Here is a 26,486-nt window from a genome sequence, read left to right on the forward strand (position 1 = left end):
TTGGACGTTTTTGAGCGACCCTTAAATATTAATAATAAAGCTTCTCGATTTTTTCACCATCAATTTGCATGACAATGAATGGAAATATAACCCGAGAAATAGAAATAATAAGTTATTTACATACTTTTTTATTTTTTAATTCAATTTGTAGGTTTTTTCGCTTATTCAAAACTGACCGAATTTCATTGTTTAAGACTGTTCTGTATATTTTTGGTTATGCAAAAGTTATATTTAAGTGAAATGACAACAATTGAGTTATAAAAACTAATTCAAACTATTAATTACATATTATCAGTTAATATTCGAAATTCTTGAGCGCCGTTTAAATATTTATATTTTGGGCTGAAATTTTCAGCATAGTCATGATTTTACAAATATAAACTATTGCTGCCACGAGAAAAAAAAAATTTTTTAAATAAAAATCCGAATTCCGATCATTTTCGATATTTTCAAAATTCGTGAGCGACCTCTTAAAAATTTTTTATCGAGTTGATTTGTGGAGAGGCTTCTTAAAACATCGTAAACCAACAAATTTTCATGCGAGATTGAAAAAAAAAAAATAGTCAGTTTTTTTGCGCCACCCTAATATATATATATTAGGGTCGTGCAAAAAAACCAACTATTTTTTTTTTTTCCATCTCGCATGAAAATTTGTTGGTTTACGATGTTTTACGAAGCCTCTCCACAAATCAGCTCGATAAAAAATTTTTAAGAGATCGCTCACGAATTTTGAAAATATCAAAAATGATCGAAATTCGGATTTTTATTAAAATTTTTTTTTTTTCTCGTGGCAGCAATAGTTTACATTTGTAAAATCATGACTATGCTGAATATTTCAGCCCAAAATTTAAATATTTAAACGGCGCTCAAGAATTTCAAATATTAACTGATAATATGTAACTAATAGTTTGAATTAGTTTTTATAACTCAATGATTGTCATTTCACTTAAATATAACTTTTGCATAACCCAAAATATACAGGACAGTCTTAAACAATAAAATTTGGTAAGTTTTGAATAAGCGAAAAAACCTACAAATGGGATTAAAAAATAAAAAAGTATGTAAATAACTTATTATTTCGATTTCTCGGGTTATATTTTCATTCATTGTCATGCAAATTGATAGTGAAAAAATCGAGAAGCTTTATTATTAATATTTAAGGGTCGCTCAAAAACGTCCAAGAGACTGCGCTTGGAAACATTCAAAATTCGTGAGCGCTGTTTAAATATTTAAATTTTGGGGTGAAATTTTCAGCATAGTCATGATTTTACAAATATAAACTATTGCTGCCACGAGAAAAAAAAAATTTTTTTAATAAAAATCCGAATTTCGATCATTTTTGATATCAGGAGACACGGTAGTGTCTCGCGCCAAGTACACGTTCAAACACATGTATATGTGTGAAGTGTCATGGCGCGAGCCTACCGTGTATCTATACCGTAGACATAGTGGTTTTTGGCTCTTTTTAGCTCTCATTTTTAAAAACTTTTTTAAAATAATAAATTTTCAGAAAATTCTTTCTCTATTCGAAAGATGATTGATTGTTCGTCTTAAAATTATAAAACTTTATTCATTTTAGTTATGAGAACTAATTTAAATAATGAAATTAGGCCAGCATATACTATAGCACCCCCAATTTAGACACTTTTATAAATTTTTTCATGCAAAAAGGGCACTGCCCAAGAATTGAAAAAATAATTGAAAAAAAAAATTTCAATGTACTTGGTGTGCCTATAAACTGAAAAAAAAAGAAAATTCAATTTTATTAGAAAACAATTTATATGCGAAATCAATTCTAGAAATTAATTTTGCTTGAATAAATTTAGTAATGCACACCAAGTACATTGAAATTTTTTTTTTCAATTATTTTTTCAATTCTATGAAAATGTTTTTCATGATTTTGAATTATATTAGGTACTTGGTATTTTTTCGATTTGATTTATTTTCTTTGTAAAAAGAATTTTTTCTTAATTGTCAAAAATTTTAAACGTGTACTTGGCGCGATTTTATACAGAGATTCTGTTTTTGGTAGGATTTTCATAATTCGTGAGCGACCTCTCAAAAATTTTTTATCGAGCTGATTTGTGGAGAGGCTTCTTAAAACATCGTAAACCAACAAATTTTCATGCGAGATGGAAAAAAAAAATAGTCGGTTTTTTTGCGCCACCCTAATATATATATATATATATATATATATATATATATATATATATATATATATATATATACATTGGGGTGCTTCATTTCGGAGCCAGATTTTTTTTTTTCAAGTGCATGTGGAAAAAATCATAGTTCAACACAAAAAAAAAAAATTTTCGCGCATCAAAAAAAATTCTATGTCGATTATAGACCTAGCTCATTGAAAAATTAGATTTTCCCATTTAAGTAACATGGGAAAATTTTTTTTTCTAGCTTTAAGTATTTTTAACCTCGTTAAAAAATCAATAGATCAAATAGAGTAATACATATTTTTGTAGAAAATTGAACGCTCTACAAAAACGGTTTCTTATCATTTTTCGATAAATCCATCTGTTTTAAAGTTATTAGAGCTGGTAAGAAAGTTGGAGATCGTTTTACTTTTCCGGTGAAACTATCAGACTTATCACAAAATTTTGAAAGGTCTTTTTTGTTGACAATTTTATTCTCTACAAATCCCGTGTAAAAAAAAATTTCGTTCATAATGAATTTAGATCTGAATTTCATGACGAAACTCAGATCGTGACACAAATATGACTTTTATCATGAATTTACTCCAACTTTTCGTCTAGTAAATCAGTATCAATTATAAAATTTATTTATTTCGTCTTTGAATCGGACTTGGAATGACTTCGATAGAAACTTGACTGAATTTTTACTGAATTAAATCTTTTGTCAAATTTATCGATTCAGAAATTACCAATAATCTTCTTCTATCAAGTACTTGAGTTACGTAAATCAGTTTTGATTCCAAAATTAATTTAGTGAATGAACTTCGGATCACTTGGATTGAAATTTTACTAAGTCATAATTTTGACGTGATTAAAGTTCTTGATACAAATTCATGATGAAAGTCATATTTGTGTCACGATCTGAGTTTCGAGACTAAATTTATATCTAAATTCATTATGAACAATAATTTTTTTACACGGGATTATTATCAGTAAAGTTTTTTCAAATTCCGCATTGTTTTCTAGTTATTTTCATTTCAATGTCGAGTTCTTGAAATCGATCAGAACCACTTTCTCCAGAGCTTGAAATGAAAATGAAAATAACTAGAAACCAATGCGGAATTTAAAAAAACTTTACGAATAATAATTTGTAGAGAATAAAATTGTCAACAAAAAAGACCTAGCAAAATTTTGTGATAAGTCTGATAGTTTACCGGAAAAGTAAAAAAGTCTCCAACTTAACTTCAAGCTCTAATGACTTTTGATTAGATGGTTTTATCGAAAAATGATGAGAAACCTTTTTTGTAGAGCGTTCAATTTCCTACAAAAGTATGTATTAGTCAATTTGATCTATTGATTTGTTAACGAGGTTTTTGAGCTCGAAAACATTGTTGTGAATACATTTTCGAGCTCCTCGAACTTGAAAATACTTTTGTATCCCATTGTTTTCGAAAAAACCGTTTTTTAGCATTTCTTTCACCCACGATATCTCACGAACGAATTGACCGATTTCGATGGTTCAGGCGGCAATCGACGTGTTTTATTGAATTCTAGAGCTGATCAAATTTTGAAATTGTTTGATTGAGTAGTTTCAATGATATTCACAAGCAACCGTTTTTTAGCATCCCATACAGGAAGCCCCAAAGTTGAACGACGGGGCCATGCCTGGGACATTATTGGGGAGCCCATCTTGGCACACCTATACTGTCCCATGCCCGGGTCATAACTGGGTAATTAGTCTTGGCCATTCCAATGATTACCAAGGCTTGGGCCAAGACTGAATAACCTAGCTTTGGCCAAGCCTAGAGTCACCCTAACTTGGGCCAAGTTTGCGTAACCTAACCATGGCCGTTGAATGGTAACCCTAACATGGACCAAGACGGAATGCCCTAGCCTTGGCCGTTGAATGGTAAACCTAACACGGGCTTAGACTGAATAACCCATTTTTTATGAAAAGTCATTTTATAATATTTTCTTACATCCAGGTAATTTGTGTTGATTAGATTTGGCAGGAAAAGAATAATTTTATATAATTAAATAAAAAATAAAATTATATGTAAATTATTATGCATATCGGCGGAGAAAAAAAAAACTCACGTTCGTTCAGTACTCGAATCATGGACCTCGTGAGGGCCAGCCCACTGCACTACCTGCTCGCCCAAGCTCTTAGATGTCGTGTGGGAGATTTCAATGAAACTCAAATATTTAAAAATCAAACATTTAAAATTTTTATAAAAAAAAGTTTACTACTTATATAAGCATAATTTGTTAATTGTATTAATGAAAAAAAAAAAAAATGTACTAGACATTTTTTTCATTTTCTACCAATTCACAATTTCAAAAAAATTTTTTTTATGTTAATTGTTGAGTAAAAAAATGAAAGGAGTAATTTAATATTTAGTAACTGCGATTTTTATTTAAAAACTCAATTAAGAACAAGCAATATCCATGCAGGAGCTGCCAGAGTTGAACGAAAGGGCCCTCCTTGGCTCAGCACTGGGTACCCTAGCCTTGGCCGAACCAATGATTACCCGAATTTAAGCCAAGACTAGATTCCCCTGCCTTGATCATTCAATGGCAAGCCAGATTGGGGCCAAGGTAGGATTATCCAAGTTCGGCTATACCTATAGTTCCCCATCCTTGGGACGGAATAGGCTAACCCACGTTTTTTATTAATTATTCAATTAACTCATTATTATGGTTTTTTGAATTAATAATTTTTTATTTTTGAATTAAAATAAGTTTTAATTAATAAATATTATAATATTGCGATTAAAATTATTTACAACTAATAATTGAAATATTTTTTAGTTCGTTGTTATTTGCAATCAACAACCGTAATTTTATAATTTTAGTTACAAAAATTAATTTAAGTAAGAAATAACTCATGAATTTTTATAATAAATGTTATTTTTAATATTGGTGGGAAAGCAAGATAATTCAACTGGGTTCATGATAAATAATCAATTAAATTTAATAAATTTTATTTTTAAAAATTATGTAATTATAATAAAAATAATACGAAATTATTATTTTTTTTCTTAATCGAAAATATTTATTTGATTGCTCTTTATATTTCATAAAACCAAGTGGTTGTAGTAAAATGAATAAGTACAACATATAAAAGATTAAGTTCAACATTAGTAGGTTCGTCCAGTAGCTACCGTTCAAACCTAGCGATCAGAAGGACGGCAGTTCACGCCCAGAACCCAGCAGAATTTTCACCGAGTTTTTTGACGTCATTTACCTCACTTGAATAGTTTAAACGTTAATGATCACAAACTCTATTAGGATAATAATAATACCCCCATGGAAAAAATTTATATGTTGAATATATTAAAAATATATTTCTACATATAAATCATACATAAACGTAATATAACAAATATATACGTCCAATATACTAAAAATATAAACGAATATATGCTACATATAAAAAAAATATAAATAGAATATATATGGAATATATAACTTTTGGCCGATTTTCGTATATATAAAATATATGTTCAATATAATGAAGTTATATGTATAATATATTTTGTATGGATAATCATCAAGGTAGTAAAAGTTCAAAGAAATATATACAAAATATATTGGCTTTATATTTTAAATATAATTAGATAGAATATATTGTGAATATATGTTAAATATATGTATTTAGTTTATAAGAAAAATATGATAATTAAATATAACCAAAATATATGTGACGTATATTTGAATTATATTACAGTTAATCCTCTTACACCGGTGTAATTTTATTTTAACACCGGGCGGAGTTAAAATGAGTCCATTTTTAACACTGCTCTTTTTACAGTGTATACACCTACTATAATCTGCATATATTTTTTTAGAAATACCTACTTATATTTTTAATATAATTCAAATATACGTCACATATATTTTGGTTATATTTAATTATCATATTTTCCTTATAAACTAAATACATATATTTAACATATATTCAGAATATATTCTATCAATTATATTTTAAATATAAAGCCAATATATTTTGTATATATTTCTTTGAACTTTTACTGCCTTGATGATTATCCATACAAAATATATTATACATATAACTTTATTATATTGAACATATATTTTATATATACGAAAATCGGCCAAAAGTTATATATTCCATATATATTCTATTTATATTTTTTTTATATGTAGCATATATTCGTTTATATTTTCAGTATATTGGACGTATATATTTGTTATATTACGTTTATATATGATTTATATGTAGTAATATATTTTTAATATATTCAACATATAAATTTTTTCCATGGGGGTACAATTTTTTTTAAATTAAATTTATTTGTTTTGTCGATGCATGGGCCAAGTCTGGCAAGCAAGCATGGGCCAGCCTTGGCAATGATGCCTGGGCCAATGGTAACAACCAAGCCTGGCACCCTGTTATCATCCAAGACTTTTACCAAAGCTGGGACAAAGCGGGCTTACAAGCATGGGCCAGAGATCGTCAGCATTGCGCCAAGCGTGGCCTATATCTGGCCCCGTCGTATTTTCCTGTATGGGACTTCTTTCTCCCACGATATCTCACGAAGGAATTGACCGATTTCGATGGTTGGGACGGCAATCGATGTGTTTTATTGAGTTCTAGAGCTGATCAAATTTTGAAATTGTTAGGTTGAGTCGTTTCGAAGATATTCGCAAGAAACCATTTTTCATCATTTCTTTCACACACGATAACTTTCGAACGAATTATCTGATTGAGATGGCTAGGGCGGCAATCGACGAGTTTTATTAAATTCTAGAGCTGATTAGATTTTGAAGTCGATCGTTCAAGTCGTTTCTGAGAAATCAATAAAAAACTAAAAAAAAAAATCGGTCTGTCAGTTGACCCTGCGGGCCAGCCCCAAAACTTCCCGCTGTTTTCAAGCTCGTGAAGCTCGAAAACACTATTGTGAATACATTTTCGAGTTCTTCGAGCTCGCAAATACTTTTGTATGCCATTGTTTTGTAAAAAACCATTTTTTAGCATTTCTTTCTCCCACGATATCTCGCGAACGAATTAACCGATTTTGATGGTTGAGGCGGCAATCGACGCGTTTTGTCAAGTTCTAAAGCTGATCAAATTTTGGATTCGATTTATCGAGTCTTTTTTGAGATATTTCAGGAAAAATAAAAAAATTTTTTTTTTTTAATTCTTTCGACAACGGTTTCTCTTGAACGAATGAACCGATTTTGATGATTGAGGTGGCATTCGACGCGGCTTATAAAGCTCTAGAGCCCAGTCCATTTTGGAATTAATCCATCGAGCACATTAAAAGTTATTCAAAAAAAACATTTTTGAAAAAACTTTATTTTTGAAATATCTCTGAACAAGCCCTACCGATCAAGCTCAATTTTCTCTCGGCTTCAAGATATTGACAATCCGCGTCGAATGACACCTTAAAGTTCAAACTCGGTTCATCCGTTCAAAAGATACAGGTATTTACATACGTACGTACGTACACACATACATACAGACACTCGAACATCATTCTGAAAATAGTCAGAATAGCTTCCTAGGACCTCAAAACGTCGACATCTGATGAAATTTCGATTTTCGCAAATCGGGGTGAAAACAATAACTTCCCGAATTTTTCGAAAATCGTCGATTTTCTTAGCGGGAAGTTAAAACTTTTTCCCATGTTATTTAAATGGGAAAATCGAATTTTTCAATGATCTAGGTCTGTAATCGACATAGAATTTTGTTTTTTGCGCGAAAAATTTTTTTTTGTGTTGAACTATGGTTTTTTCCACATGCACTTGAAAAAAAAAATCCGAAATGAAGCACTCAAATATACATCTGTACTTGGGTGCTACACTGTGAAAAGAGCGGTGTTAAAAATGGACTCATTTTAACTCCGGCCGGTGTTAAAATGAAATTACACCGGTGTAGTAGGCGTAATTCGGCGGCGTTAAAATACCGGTGTAAAAGTAGGGTAACCGTTGCAAAAGCGGAGTAATATCGGTGTAAAAGCGGGTTAACCGGTGTAAAAGTGGAGTAACCGGTGTAAAAGCAGGGTAAGCTGCGTCCGCTTGAAGTATTAACTTTAAAGATTATAAAACACAAAAAATGTCAGTTCTTTATGAAAATTAATCCAAAATATCATTTATTAACAAGTATAGTTATCAAGTAAGTAAAAATATTTACAAAGTGAAATATTTTAACACCGGGGAGTTTTTTTTAACACCCGTATAAAATATTTACACCGGTGGCGGCGTTATTTTCACACCGCTTTTGGTGTTGAAATTTAACACCGCTTATTTTAACACCTACACCGCTTAGACTTACCCCGGTGATTTTTTACAGTGTAAAAAAAAATCTATAGTGTTTTTTCTTTCGGCTGTTGTAAAAAAAGTTTCTATACATTGAAACAAAAAACCCGTCAGAAAGAGGATTTTTTATTCCACCTTTAAAAGGTCACGCTCCCCCTTGAATTTCCCCATGCTAATAGCATGGAAATTTTTTTTTTTTTATAAAAAAATTCTATAACTTTATTTAACGTTGAGGAAAAATTTTGAGTCATGGACATTTTTGTAAGAAATTTTCATGCTCTGCAAAATTGTCAATGAGCTCATAAGCTCTAAAACGTACGGTTCAAAAGTTACAGGTATTTACCCTGATTAAAAAAAATGATTTCACACGTTAAATGTCCATAAGAGACAGGATTAGAAATGATTTGAAGGATTAAAAAGTATTTAAAATGATTAAAAAACAAATCATTTTAAATACTTTTTAATCTTTTTATTTAATCAGGGTAAAGTTGATAACTTTTCAAAAATCAATTGCATGGGTGTGGTCATGTTTTTAACACAATCTTTACATAAATCGATTTGAAAATAAGTGAAAAATATTATAATGGTATAATTAGGTTGTTAAAATAATCATTTTGATTGTAGTTGAGTGTTATTCAAAGTAAATTTAGTAAAGAAATATATTATCTTTATGTCATACAAGCACAAAATAATAATTTCCATGAACAAGTATTTATTAAACATATTAATCAATCATTTACAAAAGTTATATTGATGTTTTTGAAACCTTATCGTGATAAATGAATTCGTTACAAAGCCTTTATTTGATACTTTCCGTAAGAATAGCAGTTTTCGTGTAAATGCCGTTTGAACATTGATTTTTAACAAGTTATCAACTTTAAATACCTGTTACTTTTGAACCGTACGTTTTAGAGCTCATGAGTTTCTAAACAATTTTGTAGGGCATAAAATTTCCTACAAAATTGTCCATGACCCAAATTTTTTCCTCAACGTCAAATGAAGTTATAGAATATGTTATAAAAAAAAAAAAAATTCCCGTGTTATTAGCATGGGAAAATTCAAAGAGCGTGCGCCACCTTTTAAAATTGAAAAAAACAATCGTCCTTTTGACAGGCGTTTTTTTTCGATTTATAGAAGCTTTTTTTACAACAGCCGAAAAAAAATATCGATTTTTATTGGAGCGCCGTTATATATTTATATATGTAGTAACATGATGAAAAATTCGACTTCGACCCGTGGTTCTAAATTAGTTGAATATAATGAATCGTTACCCGGAGAGTAAATTTTGGTGACATCTATGATCAACATTTTCGACTTTGATTGAGCAATCGACCCGACGCATTGATTGAACAGAGATCCAGTTCAGACGCCGCAGAGAACGCGTTTTTTGTATTCTGAACAATTCGACTCCGCTCAAAAGAACAATTCTGACTTATGGAAAGAAAAATTTCGATTTACGACTGTTTAGAACAATCCCGAGTTTAGATCAACGACTAGTTAAATTAATTGATAGTGGATTAATTCCGAGTGAACAATAAATCGCCTTCTGTGAACAATAACTGCCTTTCGTGAACAAGCCGAAGCCTCGGCGCGAAAACTGAACAAAGTGGGCGACCGATTTGTTAATTAACAAGTGAAGTGCGTTCGTGTGATAATAATTAATTAACTAATTAATTAATTACAAATAATCAGTGAATAATAGTGCAATTTAACGCGTTACCGAAATAAAATATTATTCTATATTTTAATTTATTTCATTCGACATGTTCTGAGAATAACGGATTATCCGTGTCTCATTCGTTGCTCAGTCAAGTCTTGTCGTGTAAAATACTCTGACGTCATTCGTCAAGTATTTCGTCAATACTCACGTTGTATGTGTGTCCGGAAAATAAAATACAAGTATATTTTATTTCGTTTATCGAACTTTTGTGTTGCGAATGAACTGACTATGTGATTGAGATCAAGTACGACTACGTTGCGAACACTTTTGTTTATATCTAGTCAAGCCGAAATCAGCGAATGAAATTCTACTTTGTAACCGATAATTTTTATGGGCAGCCAGCCACAGCGTCCACTGTTTAGGATGATTAGTTTGGGCAGCTGGTAGCAGCGTGCAAAAATACAGGAGATTATACAGGTGAAATATTGTGATGCCAAATGACACTCCAAGATAAGGTTAGATTGATTTTAAATTAATTCTAGGTTGATTTTATAATTGATGGAGAGAAAAAACAAGCTGATGGATTCGGATTCAGCAGAGTACCAATCTCTGCTGAATCCACTGACTAACTACTTTTCTTTCCACACTACATAATTATATTTATATATGAAATTAATACTATGTTGCATCTCAGGTTTTTTATGGGAACGTCGAGGCAGTCCAATTTTCATCTACGTAGACACTTTGTTTTATCTACGGTTAGACTGCGTCGATCTTTTAACAATGCTAATCAGTGATATTTCCGTTCAAATAAATCAGAAACTATAAATTGAAAATAATAATTAAATAAATTATACTTATTCAAGAAATAAATGTAACAAGAACGTAGCAATATACGAAAAAATATGAATTTCTTGGAGCACAAAAAGTATATTCCCCGTAAAAATTATTATGTATTATGAATTAAATACAAAAATTTTTTTAGTGCAAGAAAAATACTTAAAAATTTAGGATTTGTTTCATCCTTCAATTTTTATGATTATCATAATCAATTACATAAAAAAAAAAAGGCCATTCAGCAGCCGAAATGGAAGTAGATTTCTCATTGTTTAATTTTTTTCACTGTTCAAATGAAAGCTAATAATAAAAAAGAATTTTTTTTACATTTTCTTAAAAATTCTCGAGATGATAAAACAAAAAAAATCGAAAAATTATAAGTACAATGTCAAAAATTGAAGCTAACTAAATGAACTACAGAAGAATTTTTGATGATAATGCACTATATGTTTTGATTTGATGTTATTTAAAGATACGAACGCATATATTCAAACTATCGGACCAATGGTATTCCGGACCCTATTTGAAAAATTATGATAGATTATGGTTTTAATGCTCGAGAATTCTACCATAAGGACAAAGGCGATAATTTGCTTTCAATAAAATCTACTAATAAAATATTCTAAGATTAAAAATTGATTGTGATACATCAAAGTGTCATACTTGAAATTAGTACTAATATTTGAAATAAAAAGCCTATTAGAATATCAAACGACGAGTAGATATGGAGAATATTATCATCATAACTAATGTTAATCTTGTTATTGATACATCATATCATTTATACACTGTCGATAAAACAAAATTGTATATACCCACTGAATTGAGATGTTTAGATTTTATAAGTGTCACACTGCGATAATATGAATTTAAGTAGCTCTATGAATGTACTAAGAAGTAGGAGAACTAATGCAATAGCAAAATTTCCATGAATGGTAAAATAAGTAATTTCAGTGGTCTAGGCATATAAAGGCATGAAATTTAAAGCTTATTCGAAGAGATTTCAGATGAATTTGATATAAAGTCGATAAGTTATCACATTCAAAAGATATTGAAGAAAGAATAAGTAAAAATATGAATTTTGGGCATTTTGAAAATTTTGAAATGCTATAACTTCGAAACTAATCGACCGATTGAGCTCATTTTCAAACCCGAACAAGGTAGTCACCCACAAAATACGTATACTAAGTTTCAAGGTGATCGGTGCGAAATTGTGGCTATAATCAAAGTGAAAACCTGCATAAAATTAGTTTCTCCAATATTTTGTAAATGTTCAAAACCATTTATCTATTAGAAAAAATGGTCAAATGAACAAGCTGTATAGTAAAAATTGTAGGCAATCGAACGAGCTTTCACATAGAACAAACGAAAATAAGCTATCTCTTTCCATTCAGAAGTTACATCCAGTTAAAGCGGCAAACAAATTTTTTTTTGAAAATTTTACAAAATGTCAATTAACTATAACTGGTAAACTTATTGGCCGAATTGGCTCATCTTCGAACTCATCCAAGGTAATCGTCTATAGAATAAGTATACTGAGTTTCATTAAGATCGGTGTAGAATTGTGGACGCTATCGTTAGAGAACGGCGCGTTATATTATATATATATATATATATATATATATATGGTGACACGCGTTAATATCTCCGGACAAAATATCCCCGACAAAATATCCACGACAAAATATCCCCCGACATAATATCCACGCGACAAAATATCCCCGCGACAAAATATCTCCAGACAAAATATCTCAGGATAAAATATCTTCATGACAAAATATATGTTGACAAAATATCCCTATCGTTGAATAATCGATGAAGAAATTTGTGAAAAAATGGCATAATTTTATTACAAGTGGATGCGTTAAGATATTTTTGTATTTACACACACACAAAATACCTGCAAAAAAGACACGTCCTATTGCACGTATGTGTGTTCATATATTTTTGTGATTACACACACCCAAAACCTCTGAAAAAAGGGCACAATTTTATTGCAAACGGATGCATTCAGATATTTATGTATTTACACACACACAAAATGCTTGAAAAAAAGGACACGTACTATTGTATGTATGTGTGTTAATATATTTTTGTAATTACACTTACCCAAAACCTCTGAAAAAAGAGCACAATTTTATTGCAAACGGATGCATTCAGATATTTATGATTAATATTAAATTTGACTAAAACTATTGATGAAAAGTGACCTTAAATAGTTGGTAATTACTAATAGTTGATAATAGATTATATTACTTACAGTAATTAAATTAATCAATAAGTTTACGTTTTTTTGTATTTCAATTCAATTATTTTTATTAATGTTAGTAAAGAAGTTCAATATAATCTTTAACGTTTTATACTTATTTCTTTCTTATTATTTTAAATTGCTTTTATTAAAAATTTTGGTCAACGTAAATATTCGTGGATATTTTGTCTACATATAATTTGTCATGAAGATATTTTATCCTGAGATATTGTGACTGGAGATATTTTGTCGCGGGGATATTTTGTCGCGTGGATATTATGTCGGGGGATATTTTGTCGTGGATATTTTGTCGGGGATATTTTGTCCGGGGATATTAACGCAGGTAACCTATATATTAGGGTGGTCCGTTTGGAACGACTATTTTTTTTTTTTCGCTCCCACTGAAAAATATTGTTGTGGACATTAAAAAAAAAATCCCAACTTTCCTATGTATTTTAAATGGGAAAATTTCAAAATCAAATGTAAAGTACTTAGAATTAAAATTAAGAGCTAAAACTTTCAGAGAATTTTTTTTTTAATGTTTACAACAATATTTTTCAGTGGGAGCGAAAAAAAAAAAATAGTCGTTCCAAACGGACCACCCTACTATATATATAAATACATACATAAACTTTTGAACCAAATGTATTTTCTGACTCAGCTCGTCGAGCTGAGTTGAGATATAGCAAAATTTTTCGAAAATTCCATTATGAGGACAAATACAATAGTTAGATTTCTATGAAATCTACTAAAAATCTGGGCGTCGGTTGACCCTGCGGGCCAGCCCTAAAACTTCCCGCTGGTTTTGTGAGTACATTTTCGAGCTCTTCGAGCTCGATAATACTTTTGTATGCCATTGTTTTCAAAAAAAACATTTTTCAGCATTTCTTTCTCCCACGATATCTCGCGAACGAATTAACCGATTTTGATGGTTGAGGCGGCAATAGACGCGTTTTATTAAGTTCTAGAGCTGATTAGATTTTGAAATCGACTGATCCAATTTTTTTGTAGATATCCGAAAAAAAACGGTATTTACTATTTTTTTAATCAACGATATCTCGTGAACGAATTGACCGATTAAGACGGTTGAGGCGGCAATCGACGTGTTTTATCAAGTTCTAAAGCTGATCAAATTTTGAAATTGATTTATCGAGTCGTTTTTGAGAAATTTCAAAAAAACCAAAAAAAAAATTTTTTTTGATTTCTTTTGTCAACGGTTTCTCTTGAACAAATGAACCGATTTTGATGGTTGAGGTGGCATTCGACGCGGCTTATAAAGTTTTAGAGCTGATTAGATTTTGGAATCAATCCATCGAGCAAATTAAAAGTTATCCAAATAACACATTTTTGAAAAAATTTTATTTTTGAAATATCTCTGAACGCACCCTACCGATTAAGTTCAAATTTTTACGGCTTCAAGATATTAATAAGACGCGTCGATTGACACCTCGAAGATCAAAATCGGTTCATCCGTTCAAGAGTTATGAATATTTACATACATACATACGTACGTACGTTCGTACACACATACATACACTCGGACAGCATCGTGAAATTAGTCAGAATAGCTTCCTAGAACCTCAAAACGTCAAAATCTGATAGAAATTCGGTTTTTGCAAATCGGACCGAAACCAATAACTTCCCGAATTTTTGAAAATTTTCAATTTTCTTAGCGGGAAGTTAAAAATTTCAACTAATTAATTAGATTATCCATTAGAAAGGCATATAATAATATCATTAAAATAGCTTCTGAGTAATAAAAAGAGTAGAATAAAATATATAACCATATACATATAAAATTTAAAGTTGAAAGAAAACTTGCGTAAAAGCATTTTGTTACTCATTCTTTTTTCTATCTAACATATAAAAGCCGGTATGAACTTTTTAAGCTCCTCATTGCTTCTCTTGCTTGCTCTTTTTTAAGCTTGTACTTTTTACTATGACTAGTTCTGTCTTTTTCATTCGCTGTACCAGTTTCATTTGCCTCCAGTTACTACAATTCTACACGCTTATCTCAGGTTGTGATAAGGCAATTTTTTTATGATTATTATTTTTCATATTTTATTTTATCTCTATTATTTTTTTCTCTTGTACCCGTTTACAATTCTGCATGCAAATGGGTAAAGACAAAAATTATTTGAAATTATAAAACTACAATAACTGTTTTCTTTGATCATCAAAATCTTAAAACAATTTTTTTTTTTTTATAGTCAGTGTTATAGTTCATAACCACAAACTTTGAAGAGCAAAAGCTACTATTAAAGACATTAAATAATAATTTAGTTGTGTTCTAGATCAATTCATTAATTAGAAACATTGATTAATTATTTATCAAGTACAATTACTCTCTAAAAATGAATCAGTGAAATTCACTTCGAATCAGTGGTATACTTATAGCTGCAGAAATAGTGACTATCCACTAATTCGCAGTAAATTTCACTAATTTATTTTTAAGGGTACCAAATGTCATAAAATTTATAGTACACCGTTCGATAAGTGGCTACGTAGTAAAAATGTTGTGGAGTGAACATAAAATAAATGAGATCTTGTTTATTTACTTCCCTTCGGAATAAAATTCACTCTTAAAGGTAGTTTTAGAAATATTAACTATAAATAAACTCTGTATAGTGAAATCATAATAAAAACTCGCGTATTCGATTACGAATAAATAGTGAGGTTACACTGAAAAAAAAATTTTCTCCTGACAACTAAATATTAGTTATGACAAGAAAATGATTTGATTGCCCATTGCCAATCATATATTTGGTTGTTTTAACTAAATATTTTATAATTCACCAACAAAACTAGTTATTAGAAACTATAAAATATTTAGTAAAGATAGTTACGCGTTTAGTGGAAAGCATAAAATCAAATTGATTACCTGTAGAGTCAATAAAGTAGTCATAATGAAATATTTGAGTGATCTTTAGAGAATGTGATATTAATAATAATTGAATATTATTTTGAAATAACAGAATATTTATTTAACAGTTAAATAAATGCATATTTAGAAGAATAATTTATTTACTTGCCACGTACTTTTTTTCGCACTATGACAAAAATTGTTCAGGAATAACATTAATGTTAAACATTAATGTCATAGTGTAATACAGGATACCACTATAATCAATAATTTTCAGCGGATAACCCGTCCTATGAATGCTTCAAGCTGGCGAATATAAAAACTCTGAAATAAGTATCTTACCAGGAACACCACAAATGGTGGGCGCGATCTAGTGGCGAGCACCAAACTACTCCCGCTGTTGCTGCCTAACACCATAACTTTTTAAATCAATAATCATTAGGTTCAAATACAGTAGACTCTCGATAACTCGAACCTCGTTAAGTCGAAATCCTCGGTAACTCGAAAAAAATTTGTATTCCCTTCCGCTGAACCCTTAAATACGCGATATCTCGAATTATTTAGACTCTGTAACTCGAACTTAGTATCGTTTCCCTTCCGGTATCGATTAGGCATATTTATACTCTATAACTCGAATTTTAAAAGTGAATCTCTATAAGTCGAAGTTAGTAAAATTTAAGTACGTTTTTCTCCGTACTTTCCCTTATAGCAATCAAATCTTAATTCCTGTAGGAATGTTCAATGCTTCTTACATTCTTGTTTGTAGTGTATATTTTCTCTCTAAATTATTTTCTTGCAAAGTTGTTGACTGCTAATCAGTTCGTATCTAGACATCATGAGTGCTAAACGAAAATTAACAACTTTAACTTTACAAGAAAAGTTCGATGTTATTAACACGGTAAAAACTGGGATGAAGAAAAAAGACGTAGCAGCTCAATACGAGATACCTGCTAGCACTTTATCAACCATAATTAAAAATGAAGCTGAAATTTTATTAAGGTACGAGAAAAGTGGAAACATATCATACAAAAGAAGACGAGTGGCTGAATTTCCTGACCTTGAAGAAGGTCTACTGACCTGGTTTAAGCAGTGCCGCGACAAAAACATAAGTGTATCTGGTCCTGTTTTACGCGAGAAGGCTGAAGAATATTCGAAACTGCTTGGACACAATTCTTTTCGTGCTAGTAATGGCTGGTTGGTAAATTTTAAAAAACGTCACAATCTTGTTTTTAAAAAAATTTGCGGTGAAAGTGCAAGTGTGAACAATCAGGTATGTGACGAATGGTTAATTGAATTGAAACGATTATTAAAGGATCACGAGCCAAAAGATATATTTAATGCTGATGAGACCGGCCTTTTCTTCAAGTGTCTACCTGACAAAACACTGATTTTTAAGAATGAGAAATGCTATGGTGGAAAACATAGCAAAGAGCGATTGACAATATTGCTAGCAACAAATATGACAGGATCAGAAAAATTGAAACCGTTAGTTATTGGGAAATCTAAAAAACCACGTTGTTTTTCTGGCTGTAAATCTTTGCCATTGGACTATGAAGCTAACACGAAAGCCTGGATGACATCTGAAATATTCAATGAATGGCTACTGAAAATTGACAAAAAAATGATTAAGGATAAACGTAACATATTGCTTTTCATTGATAACTGTACAGCTCACAACGTAATTCCACCATTAAAAGCCATAAAAGTTAAATTTCTGCCACCGAATACGACATCTAAACTACAGCCCCTAGATCAAGGAATAATTAAAAATTTCAAATCCTATTATAGAAAGGAAGTTGTAAGAAAACTTATAGGTGATATGGAACAACATTCAAATTCACCTATTACTGTACTGCAGGCAATGAGGATGGCAGATAAAGCGTGGAGGAGTGTATCTGCAAGAACAATATCGAATTGCTTTAACAGTTGCGGATTTTCGATGCCACTTAATACGTCTACTCCTGAAGATGTTCTTGAAGAAGTTCTTGAAGATGCTAATTTAGATGAATTACAAGCAGATTGGAATCAACTTCAAAACATAGAAGTTCAGTTCGAAGATTACGTGACTTGTGATGACGATCTAGCGACCACTGGAACGCTGACTGATGCTGAAATAATTGACATTGTAAATCAGAATGATACTGTTAATCTAGATGACCTCGATGACGCTGATTTATCTAATTCTGAACCAGCAATTACAACTAAACAAGCTAGAGAAGCAGTTGACACACTACGATCCTATGTCGAAAGATGTATTGACATTGAGGATCATGTATTCGATTCACTTTTTAAACTTGAAAAATTAATTGATAAAAAATCTGAGAATTCTTTACTTCAGAAAAAAATAACAGAATTTATGTAATATTTTTTTCCTCAATAATTGATAATTTTTTAAAATAAATATGCTTCATATAACAGAAATCAATTGTTTTCTTAATTTTTGGTGTAATCTTCTTGCAAATTTCGAACATCTTGTTAAGTCGAAAACTCGTTAACTCGAAGTTTTTATCACTTCCCTTGAGGTTCGAGTTATCGAGAGTCCACTGTATATATTTATTAACCTCGAACAAATATATATACACTGGTCACAGAAATTAAGGGACAGAAAAAAAATCCGAAATTTTTAGGTGATTTTCAACATGCTGTAACTCGGTGAAAAATGGTCGTATAAAAAAAATAAAAAAACAAATTGTAGCCTCAAGTTTCTAGTTTTTAGATCTGGACCTCAAAATTTTTTATCATGTACGGTTCCGGAGTAATCATAAGAAAACCAACGAAAAAAAAATTTTCAAAATTTTTGCTGGTCTTTCAATACCTCTATGGGCGACAATAAATTTTTTTAAATAATCCGACTGTCTGACTTTTCTCGGAAATTTTATGCCCTTTAATTTGGTGGCCTTGAAAAGTCTCTACGACGATTTGGCGCCGAGTTATCATTGATCAAAGCAAAAAAGTCCATTTTGACTTTGATAATCAATAACTCCGGATGTATTGGTCGTACAGAAAATGGAAGCAGAGTTTTGAAAACTGGAAAACATTCTCTATAAGGCAAAATTAGTGGCATTTGATAGAAAAATTTTTTTTAAAGCGATATTGTTTGGTAAAAAACAGGTCAAAATTCACAAATTTAGGGATATTCGGAAATCTTGCTATAACTTTGGATATAACGGATGAACAAAGGATATCTTCGACTTTTTTTCAACCTCAAAGTGTCCTGAAAAAACCCTAAAAATTTCAAATCGCTACGATTTTTCTTTCTTAGTGCCCCGAAGCTTTAAATTTATCGATTTTGTCAAAAATCACCATAATTGGTAGTTTCTCGGTTTTTGTTCATTTTTTCGATTTGAAAATGTTTTTTTTACCGATAATCTTCATTTCTTTGATCAAAAAGATCGATTATCGAAAAAATTGAAAAAAAAAAAAAAATTGACAAAAATTGTTTTTTTTTTTCAAAATTTTTTTTTTTGTTGTATCTGCAATGATTTATCATTGTCGAAAAAATTCCTAAAATGTTTTTTACCGCTTTAACTGCATCTGCTTCAAATGTCAACTTAACAAACATACCCTTTGGGTAACTCTAATGCCGGCGGTAAAAAACATTTTAGGAATTTTTTTTGACAATGATAAATCATTGCAGATACAACAAAAAAAAAATTCTGAAAAAAAAAAATTTTTGAAAAAAAAAATTTTGAAAAAAAAAAAAATTTTTTTCAAAATTTTTTTTTTTTTCAATTTTTTCGATAATCGATCTTTTTGATTGAAGAAATGAAGATTATCGGTAAAAAAAACATTTTCAAATCGAAAAAATGAACAAAAACCGAGAAACTACCAATTATGGTGATTTTTGACAAAATCGATAAATTTTAAGCTTCGGGGCACTAAGAAAGAAAAATCGTAGCGATTTGAAATTTCTAGGGTTTTTTCAGGACACTTTGAGGTTAATAAAAAGTCGAAGATATCCTTTGTTCATCCGTTATATCCAAAGTTATAGCAAGATTTCCGAATATCCTTAAATTTGTGAATTTTGACCTGTTTTTTACCAAACAATATCGCTTTAAAAAAAATTTTTCTATCAAATGCCACTAATTTTGCTTTATAGAGAATGTTTTCCAGTTTTCAAAACCCTGCTTCCATTTTCTGTACGACCAATACATCCGGAGTTATTGATTATCAAAGTCAAAATGGACTTTTTTGCTTTGATCAATGATAACTCGGCGCCAAATCGTCGTAGAGACTTTTCAAGGCCACCAAATTAAAGGGCATAAAATTTCCGAGAAAAGTCAGACATTCGGATTATTCAAAAAAATTTATTGTCGCCCATAGAGGTATTGAAAGACCAGCAAAAATTTTGAAATTTTTTTTTTTGTTGGTTTTCTTATGATTACTCCGGAACCGTACATGATAAAAAATTTTGAGGTCCAGATCTGAAAACTAGAAACTTGAGGCTACAATTTGCTTTTTTAGTTTTTTTATACGACCATTGTTCACCGAGTTACAGCATGTTGAAAATCACCTAAAAATTTCGGATTTTTTTTCTATCCCTTAATTTCTGTGACCAGTGTATTTATTCTAATTGAATATATTTTTTTGTATTTAAGTAATGTTAATTAAAGTTAATATAATAATACTTTTCTTTAATATTTGGATTTGTTGGCACTATAAAATAGTTCAGTTGTCCATTAAATAAATATTTTCTTAACTTCACCAAATGATTTTATTATCTTAGAGAGAGAAATATTAATGTTAACCAAATAGAGTCTATTAAATCATTTGTTAAAAATGATAAAATAGATTATATTAATGTAATAAAATTTAGTTGTCCCAAATAAATTTTAGTTTAACAGAATTTAACAAAACCAATTTAATGGTCCAAAGAAAAATTTTTTCTCAGTGTAGGTTTTTTTATTTTGACATTTATATTGGTTGCGGTAATCATTACAAGCTCCCATGTAAATTCACACTAAATAATTGTAAAAAATTATAAGAGGATAAAAACGAAAAATTTCAGCTTATGAAGTTAAAGAAATAGATTTCATGCAATCCCTGCATCAGAAGTTCAATTTAAGAGCGTTGGATGGTGTTGGAGAAACGACGAATTCCTGATGCCTACACTATATCACTATATTATTTCATGTGTCACTGTAATAGAAAACATTATCGCTTGTTATATACTCTTATTCCAATAACTTATAGATATTTAACATACGGCTAGTTTTGGTTACATACATACACTGTAAAAAATAAAGTATTGACATCGAACTTCCTAAGAGGTTGACAAATTTCCTCTTCAGTGAAACCGAAATCGTTTGAATCAACAAAAACTAGTTTCTCTGAAGAAAATCACTTTTATTGAATTAAAATCTCTACTCAATTATGAGAAATTTCTTAAGCGTTTATGTTAAATTTTTTAAGTTTGACCATAATTAAACTAAAATTTGATTGAATAGTAAAATATATATTAATTAAAATTTGGATATACTTGATTAAAAAATTAAAACTTATTCGTCTTCTCTAAAGAAAATTTGGTCTCTTGCTCCAAATTTTTTTTTTTTGATTCAAGAAAATGTTCTTATCTTAAGAAAATTTAGTTTCTAGCTCCAAAATGTTTATATTTTATTTCTAGAGAATGTTCTTCTATCAAAAAAATTTATTCTCTTGCTCCAAAATGTTTTTACTTTGTTGAGTTAAGAAAAAATGACTTGAGTTAAAACAAAGAAGTTTTTGAACTGAGAAGAATAATTTTTTCTCCACTCCAGGCAGAAGGCGTCAACTTTTGTTCCACTGCGCGAAACGAAGTTGCCGCTTTCCGCCTCCGTCGAGGAGGAAAATAGTATCCACACCTATTATCTAGCAAGCCAGATCACATGTTTGTTGACCTCGGCTTTGCCTCGGCCAACAATTGCATGTGATCTGAAACATTTCTTACTTACTGCCTTAGGTGTAAAATATACGATTAAAGCAAGAAAAAAACTTTCTTGGGCCTAAAAATTTCTTCAGTTGAGCAAACAAATTTATCGAGCTAAAATAATTTATTTATCGTTTTTCTATGGAGACAATTATTTCTAGGTTGGAATATTAACACAATGCTGTGAAAACAGGTAAATACGCATCCAGAAGAAGCGTTTTCAGGATAGAAAGAACTTTTCTCAATCAGTTGTAATTTTAAAACAAATTGAGAACAACAATTGATCGCTCAACGCAGGAATCGAACCCAGACCGATTCGCCATCACGCGTGAGTTTTACCAACTAAGCCATCCCAGCCGTTCAACTCCAGCATTTCGACTCCACCATACGGTGCAGAGCCGTACGCTTCATAAGGCTTTAACACTGTTTGCTAATAGATAATCCGAAAGAATTACCCGATAGAAAATTTTTTAATCCAACCATATATGTCTGGGTCTCGTTATATCTATTTATAACCAAATATTTGATCATGCTAGATATAAGCATAGATAGTTTGTAACATGACTAAAATTCGACATCGACTTGTGGTTCAGTATTATTTAAAAATAATAAAACGTTACCCAGCAAGCAAATTCTTAGTGACAGCAATCGACCCGACGCATTGATTGAACAGAGATCCGGTCAAGACGCCGCAGAGAACAACCGCGTTTTTGGAATATTGAATAATTCGACTCCGCCCAAAAGAACAATTCCGACTTACGTAGAAAATAATTTTGAATTACGACTTTTTATAACAATCCCGAGTTTTGATCAACGACTAGTTAAATTAATTGATAGTGAATTAATTCCAAGTGAACAATAAATCGCCTTCTGGGAACAAAAACCGTCTTTCGTGAACAAGCCGAAGCCTCGGCGCGAAAGCTGAACAAAGTATGCGACCAATTCGTTAATAAACAAGTGAAGTGCGTTCGCGTAATAGTGATTAATTAACTAATTAATTAATTGTATGATAAAACAATTCAATGCGTTACTTAAATAAGATATTACTTTATATTTTATTTTATTTCCTTCGACTTTTTCTGAGAATTACAGATTTTCCGTGTCTCATTCGTTGCGGCAGTAGAGTCTTGCCGTGTACAATACCCTGACATCACTTGTCAAGTATTCCGTTAATACGCACGTTATATCTGTGTGTGAAAAATATAATAAGTTTATTTTATGTCGTCTACTAACTGTTTTCTCCGAGTAATGAGCTGACTTTATAATTCAACCAAGAACGATTATATTGCGACCAATTTTTCTTGTTTTTATCGAGTCAAGCTGACACCGGCAAAGTATATTTCTGTTTTGTAACTGATAATTTTTATTTGTAATACCGATCAATTCATTTTGTTTTGGTCGATATACGATTATTTACTTTATTGCAATCATTTGTCGTAATCTTAAGTGCCTGATCTTTCCCGGATCCGCCACCCTGAGCCGACTTTTGATAATGGTTATTTGGTGATTGTTAAATCACCTAGTGCCCAACTGAAATAATTTGAACCAGGTTGCCGAATAGTATGTGTACTCGGACATCACTCCGATAGATCCCCCGTAGTGAAAAACTCGTTACAAGTTATATCTGCTCAGATTCAACTATATATAAACAGATATAAAGATTTATATCCAAGCAAATATACTTATATCCAATCATAGAGACGGATGTTTAGTTATATTTGCTTAGATCCAAGTACATATAATTAAATATAAATATTCAAATCCAAGCATATATTCAGATCCAGGAATATATAAATATGTGTAATTACATCTGCTCAGATCCAACTGTATATATCGGAATATATCGATGTAAAAATAATTTATATCCAAGCACGTATGACTGTATCCAAAAATGTGTGACTAACAACCGGTAAGGCTCCTGAATCGTCGAGCTGTCGAGATTCTACTGTGAATAAGGCATTAAATACCAGGTATTTTTGTCTAATTGTACACGAATATTTACGGAATATACAAGAATCGACAATTTTTATTCAAGAAGATATAAATAATTCCTAAAATATATTATTATATATTGTTAGTATTATGTCCGTTCGCATTTGACTATCAGCGTATAGATTAAGATAAATTTAATAAATTGAGACAAATCGCTTCTTATCTTTGCGATTTTGGCCAGCAGCCACCAGAATTCGCGGGTTGAATCTTGACTTAGGCTGGCCTCTATGAAATTAATAATCTACCCGGACAACTCAGATGGGTTCTCGCAAGAGAATACCCCGTACTCGTTCAAACAGACAACTGATGAAACCCTGACTAAACTCCCTTAGGCTATTTTATTTAGTTTATCAATATAAGTAACTTAAGATTAGACAATCAAATATTAAGGCAGAGTACAGGCACATAATGATATAAAAAGAAAGGACAAATTTATTGCCAGATAAAACCATACAGATTACTTATAATAGTACGTAGTATTAATTTATAATAATAATGACTCGGCTGCTCTTTGGTGACAACGATTACAGCGAAGTTAAGCGGGCGCATGGCACAATTTCAACATAAACTTAATATTCATTATTTTATGATAATACGCAATATTGAATCCAAACTTTAGTAAATAGAATGCTTAAATAATTAAATCTTAAAAATCTATTTTAATACAAAAAATGAAATAGCAAGTAAATTGCTTATGAATGATTAATTTTACGTAGCAAGTAGTCGCTTAGAGAAAAAGAGATATTTGAAAATTATTTAGCACGGGTGCGCTTTAGGATCCAAGATCGAAGCTCTCATCGATGCCGCAGGGTCTTAGGTCGTGAACTTGGCCTGACTCCCCACTTACTTGACGGTTATGCGCCGATAAGAAAGTTAGTCATGTGACCACGGCACTATGACGTCATCATTTTAGGCGGTAACGAGACGGAGAAAAACGGGAACCGCAAGGCTGAAGACGACGAAGACAATTCACATTGTCTCAATATATGTATTTATTTCCATGTCATAGATAGAAGTTTATGGAAATATTTATTATTTTTTTTATTATATATAATTAAATACAACTATAAATCATCGAATATAAAAGTTTTAAACAACGCAACTTTTTGAAAAAGCTGTTGTCTTAGAATATTATGATAAATAATTAAATGTAACTAATTTAGTCGTAACATGCAGGTAAAAAGGTAAAGTAAAGAATAAACGATTATATATATTTCCGAAATTTATTTTTGCATTTAATAAAATATTTTATTATTTTAATTCAAATTATTGATTCATCTATTTTAATCATTTATTAAAAATTAGAAATCATAACTCCCAAAAATTATCTTCACAATTTTGCCATTTGAGAACATAGTGGCCCACTTTAATACCATGAAAGATGGGTTGCAAATCCGACAGCTTGAACAATTGATAATCGTTTGTTCATTTTACAGGAATGATAAGCTTTACTTTGGCTTTTGTTTTCAGATGAAAAAATTTCTTTTCTAATATCTATGTAGATTTCTTTGAAGGTTCACGGTTACGAAGATCTGCTTGGATAAACTTTGATATTTGTTGATACAGTGGAATCTATTTGGATGTCTTTGGATATTGTCCGATCTGTTACGATCGCGCTGAAATTCGAATCCGAGCATATCTTACTGTTTGGATCCAATCATATCTGCTTGGATCCAAACACATTCTAGCAGGTAAGTAAATAAAAAAATCATTTACTTTACATTCAGAACGAATTTAATCCGCGTTTCCCTTACAAATTTTTGATGGTCTAATATTGTATTGAGATTCGTTCAAATCAGATAGATTCATACTTAATTTAAGGGGTTATACGCAGTTGCGAGGCTCAAAAAAGACAACTGTATGATGTGCAGCGCTCCCGTAGATGATGTCCCGAACGACCTTCAAAAAAAGGCGCTTGGCGGTGTTCTCCATTTCAACGGTTTGGATTATCTGAAATCGAAAAATATAGTGGATTCTTTTTAAGGATAGATAAAATGAAGGTATTGAACGAAGGAAAAATAAAAATTTTAATTTTTGACAGAGTGGCGTCTATTTTAAAAAAATTTTTCGTTTTTGACTAAAATTTCCGCTCCAAATAATTTAAATCTTATTCCTTCGTTCAATACCTAAGGAATATCTAAGAAGATTGTGCAAAAATTAAGACCGATCAGTTGAGCCATTTTTGAGAAATCGAGATCACCGACTCAGAAAATACCGTTTCGAGAAAACCGCGTTTCAAGCTCCAGAAGTAGTTTACACGTAGTTAAATTTTTTTTTCTTCAACTGACATGGTATCATCTATTTTAGGGCCGTAAGACGGACTTCTGTATCGGTAGCTTCTAATAAGTGCAGCTGGTGTTGTCGTCGGGCCGTTTATTTCGTAAGAATGCTTCACAAAAGGACTGGAGCTTATAACATGATTTTCACAATTATCACATACTACAACGATTTTAAAACCAGGTCCACGAGGAGAAGTAGTTTCAAATTTCATTTTCCGTCACAAGAGTTACATTTCACATAATCACTTATCGCAGCAAATTCAGTAATGA

The 26,486-nt window shown here is 30.8% G+C and overlaps 2 protein-coding genes across 3 annotated transcripts in view; one reads left to right on the plus strand and one right to left on the minus strand.

The window, feature by feature from the left end:
• Positions 1-26,486, minus strand: part of LOC130672897 (lachesin) — a 670,825-nt gene that overhangs the window by 594,003 nt on the left and 50,336 nt on the right. The gene's annotated exons all lie outside the window — the stretch shown is intronic.
• Positions 16,876-21,143, plus strand: LOC130673389 (tigger transposable element-derived protein 4-like). The gene is made up of 3 exons (XM_057478379.1): positions 16,876-17,234; positions 17,466-18,292; positions 21,049-21,143. The coding sequence occupies exons 1-3, from the start codon at positions 16,876-16,878 to the stop codon at positions 21,141-21,143; spliced, it is 1,281 nt and encodes a 426-aa protein (XP_057334362.1).

Source organism: Microplitis mediator, chromosome 8, assembly GCF_029852145.1.
Source record: "Microplitis mediator isolate UGA2020A chromosome 8, iyMicMedi2.1, whole genome shotgun sequence".
Classification (NCBI taxonomy): Eukaryota; Metazoa; Arthropoda; class Insecta; order Hymenoptera; family Braconidae; genus Microplitis; species Microplitis mediator.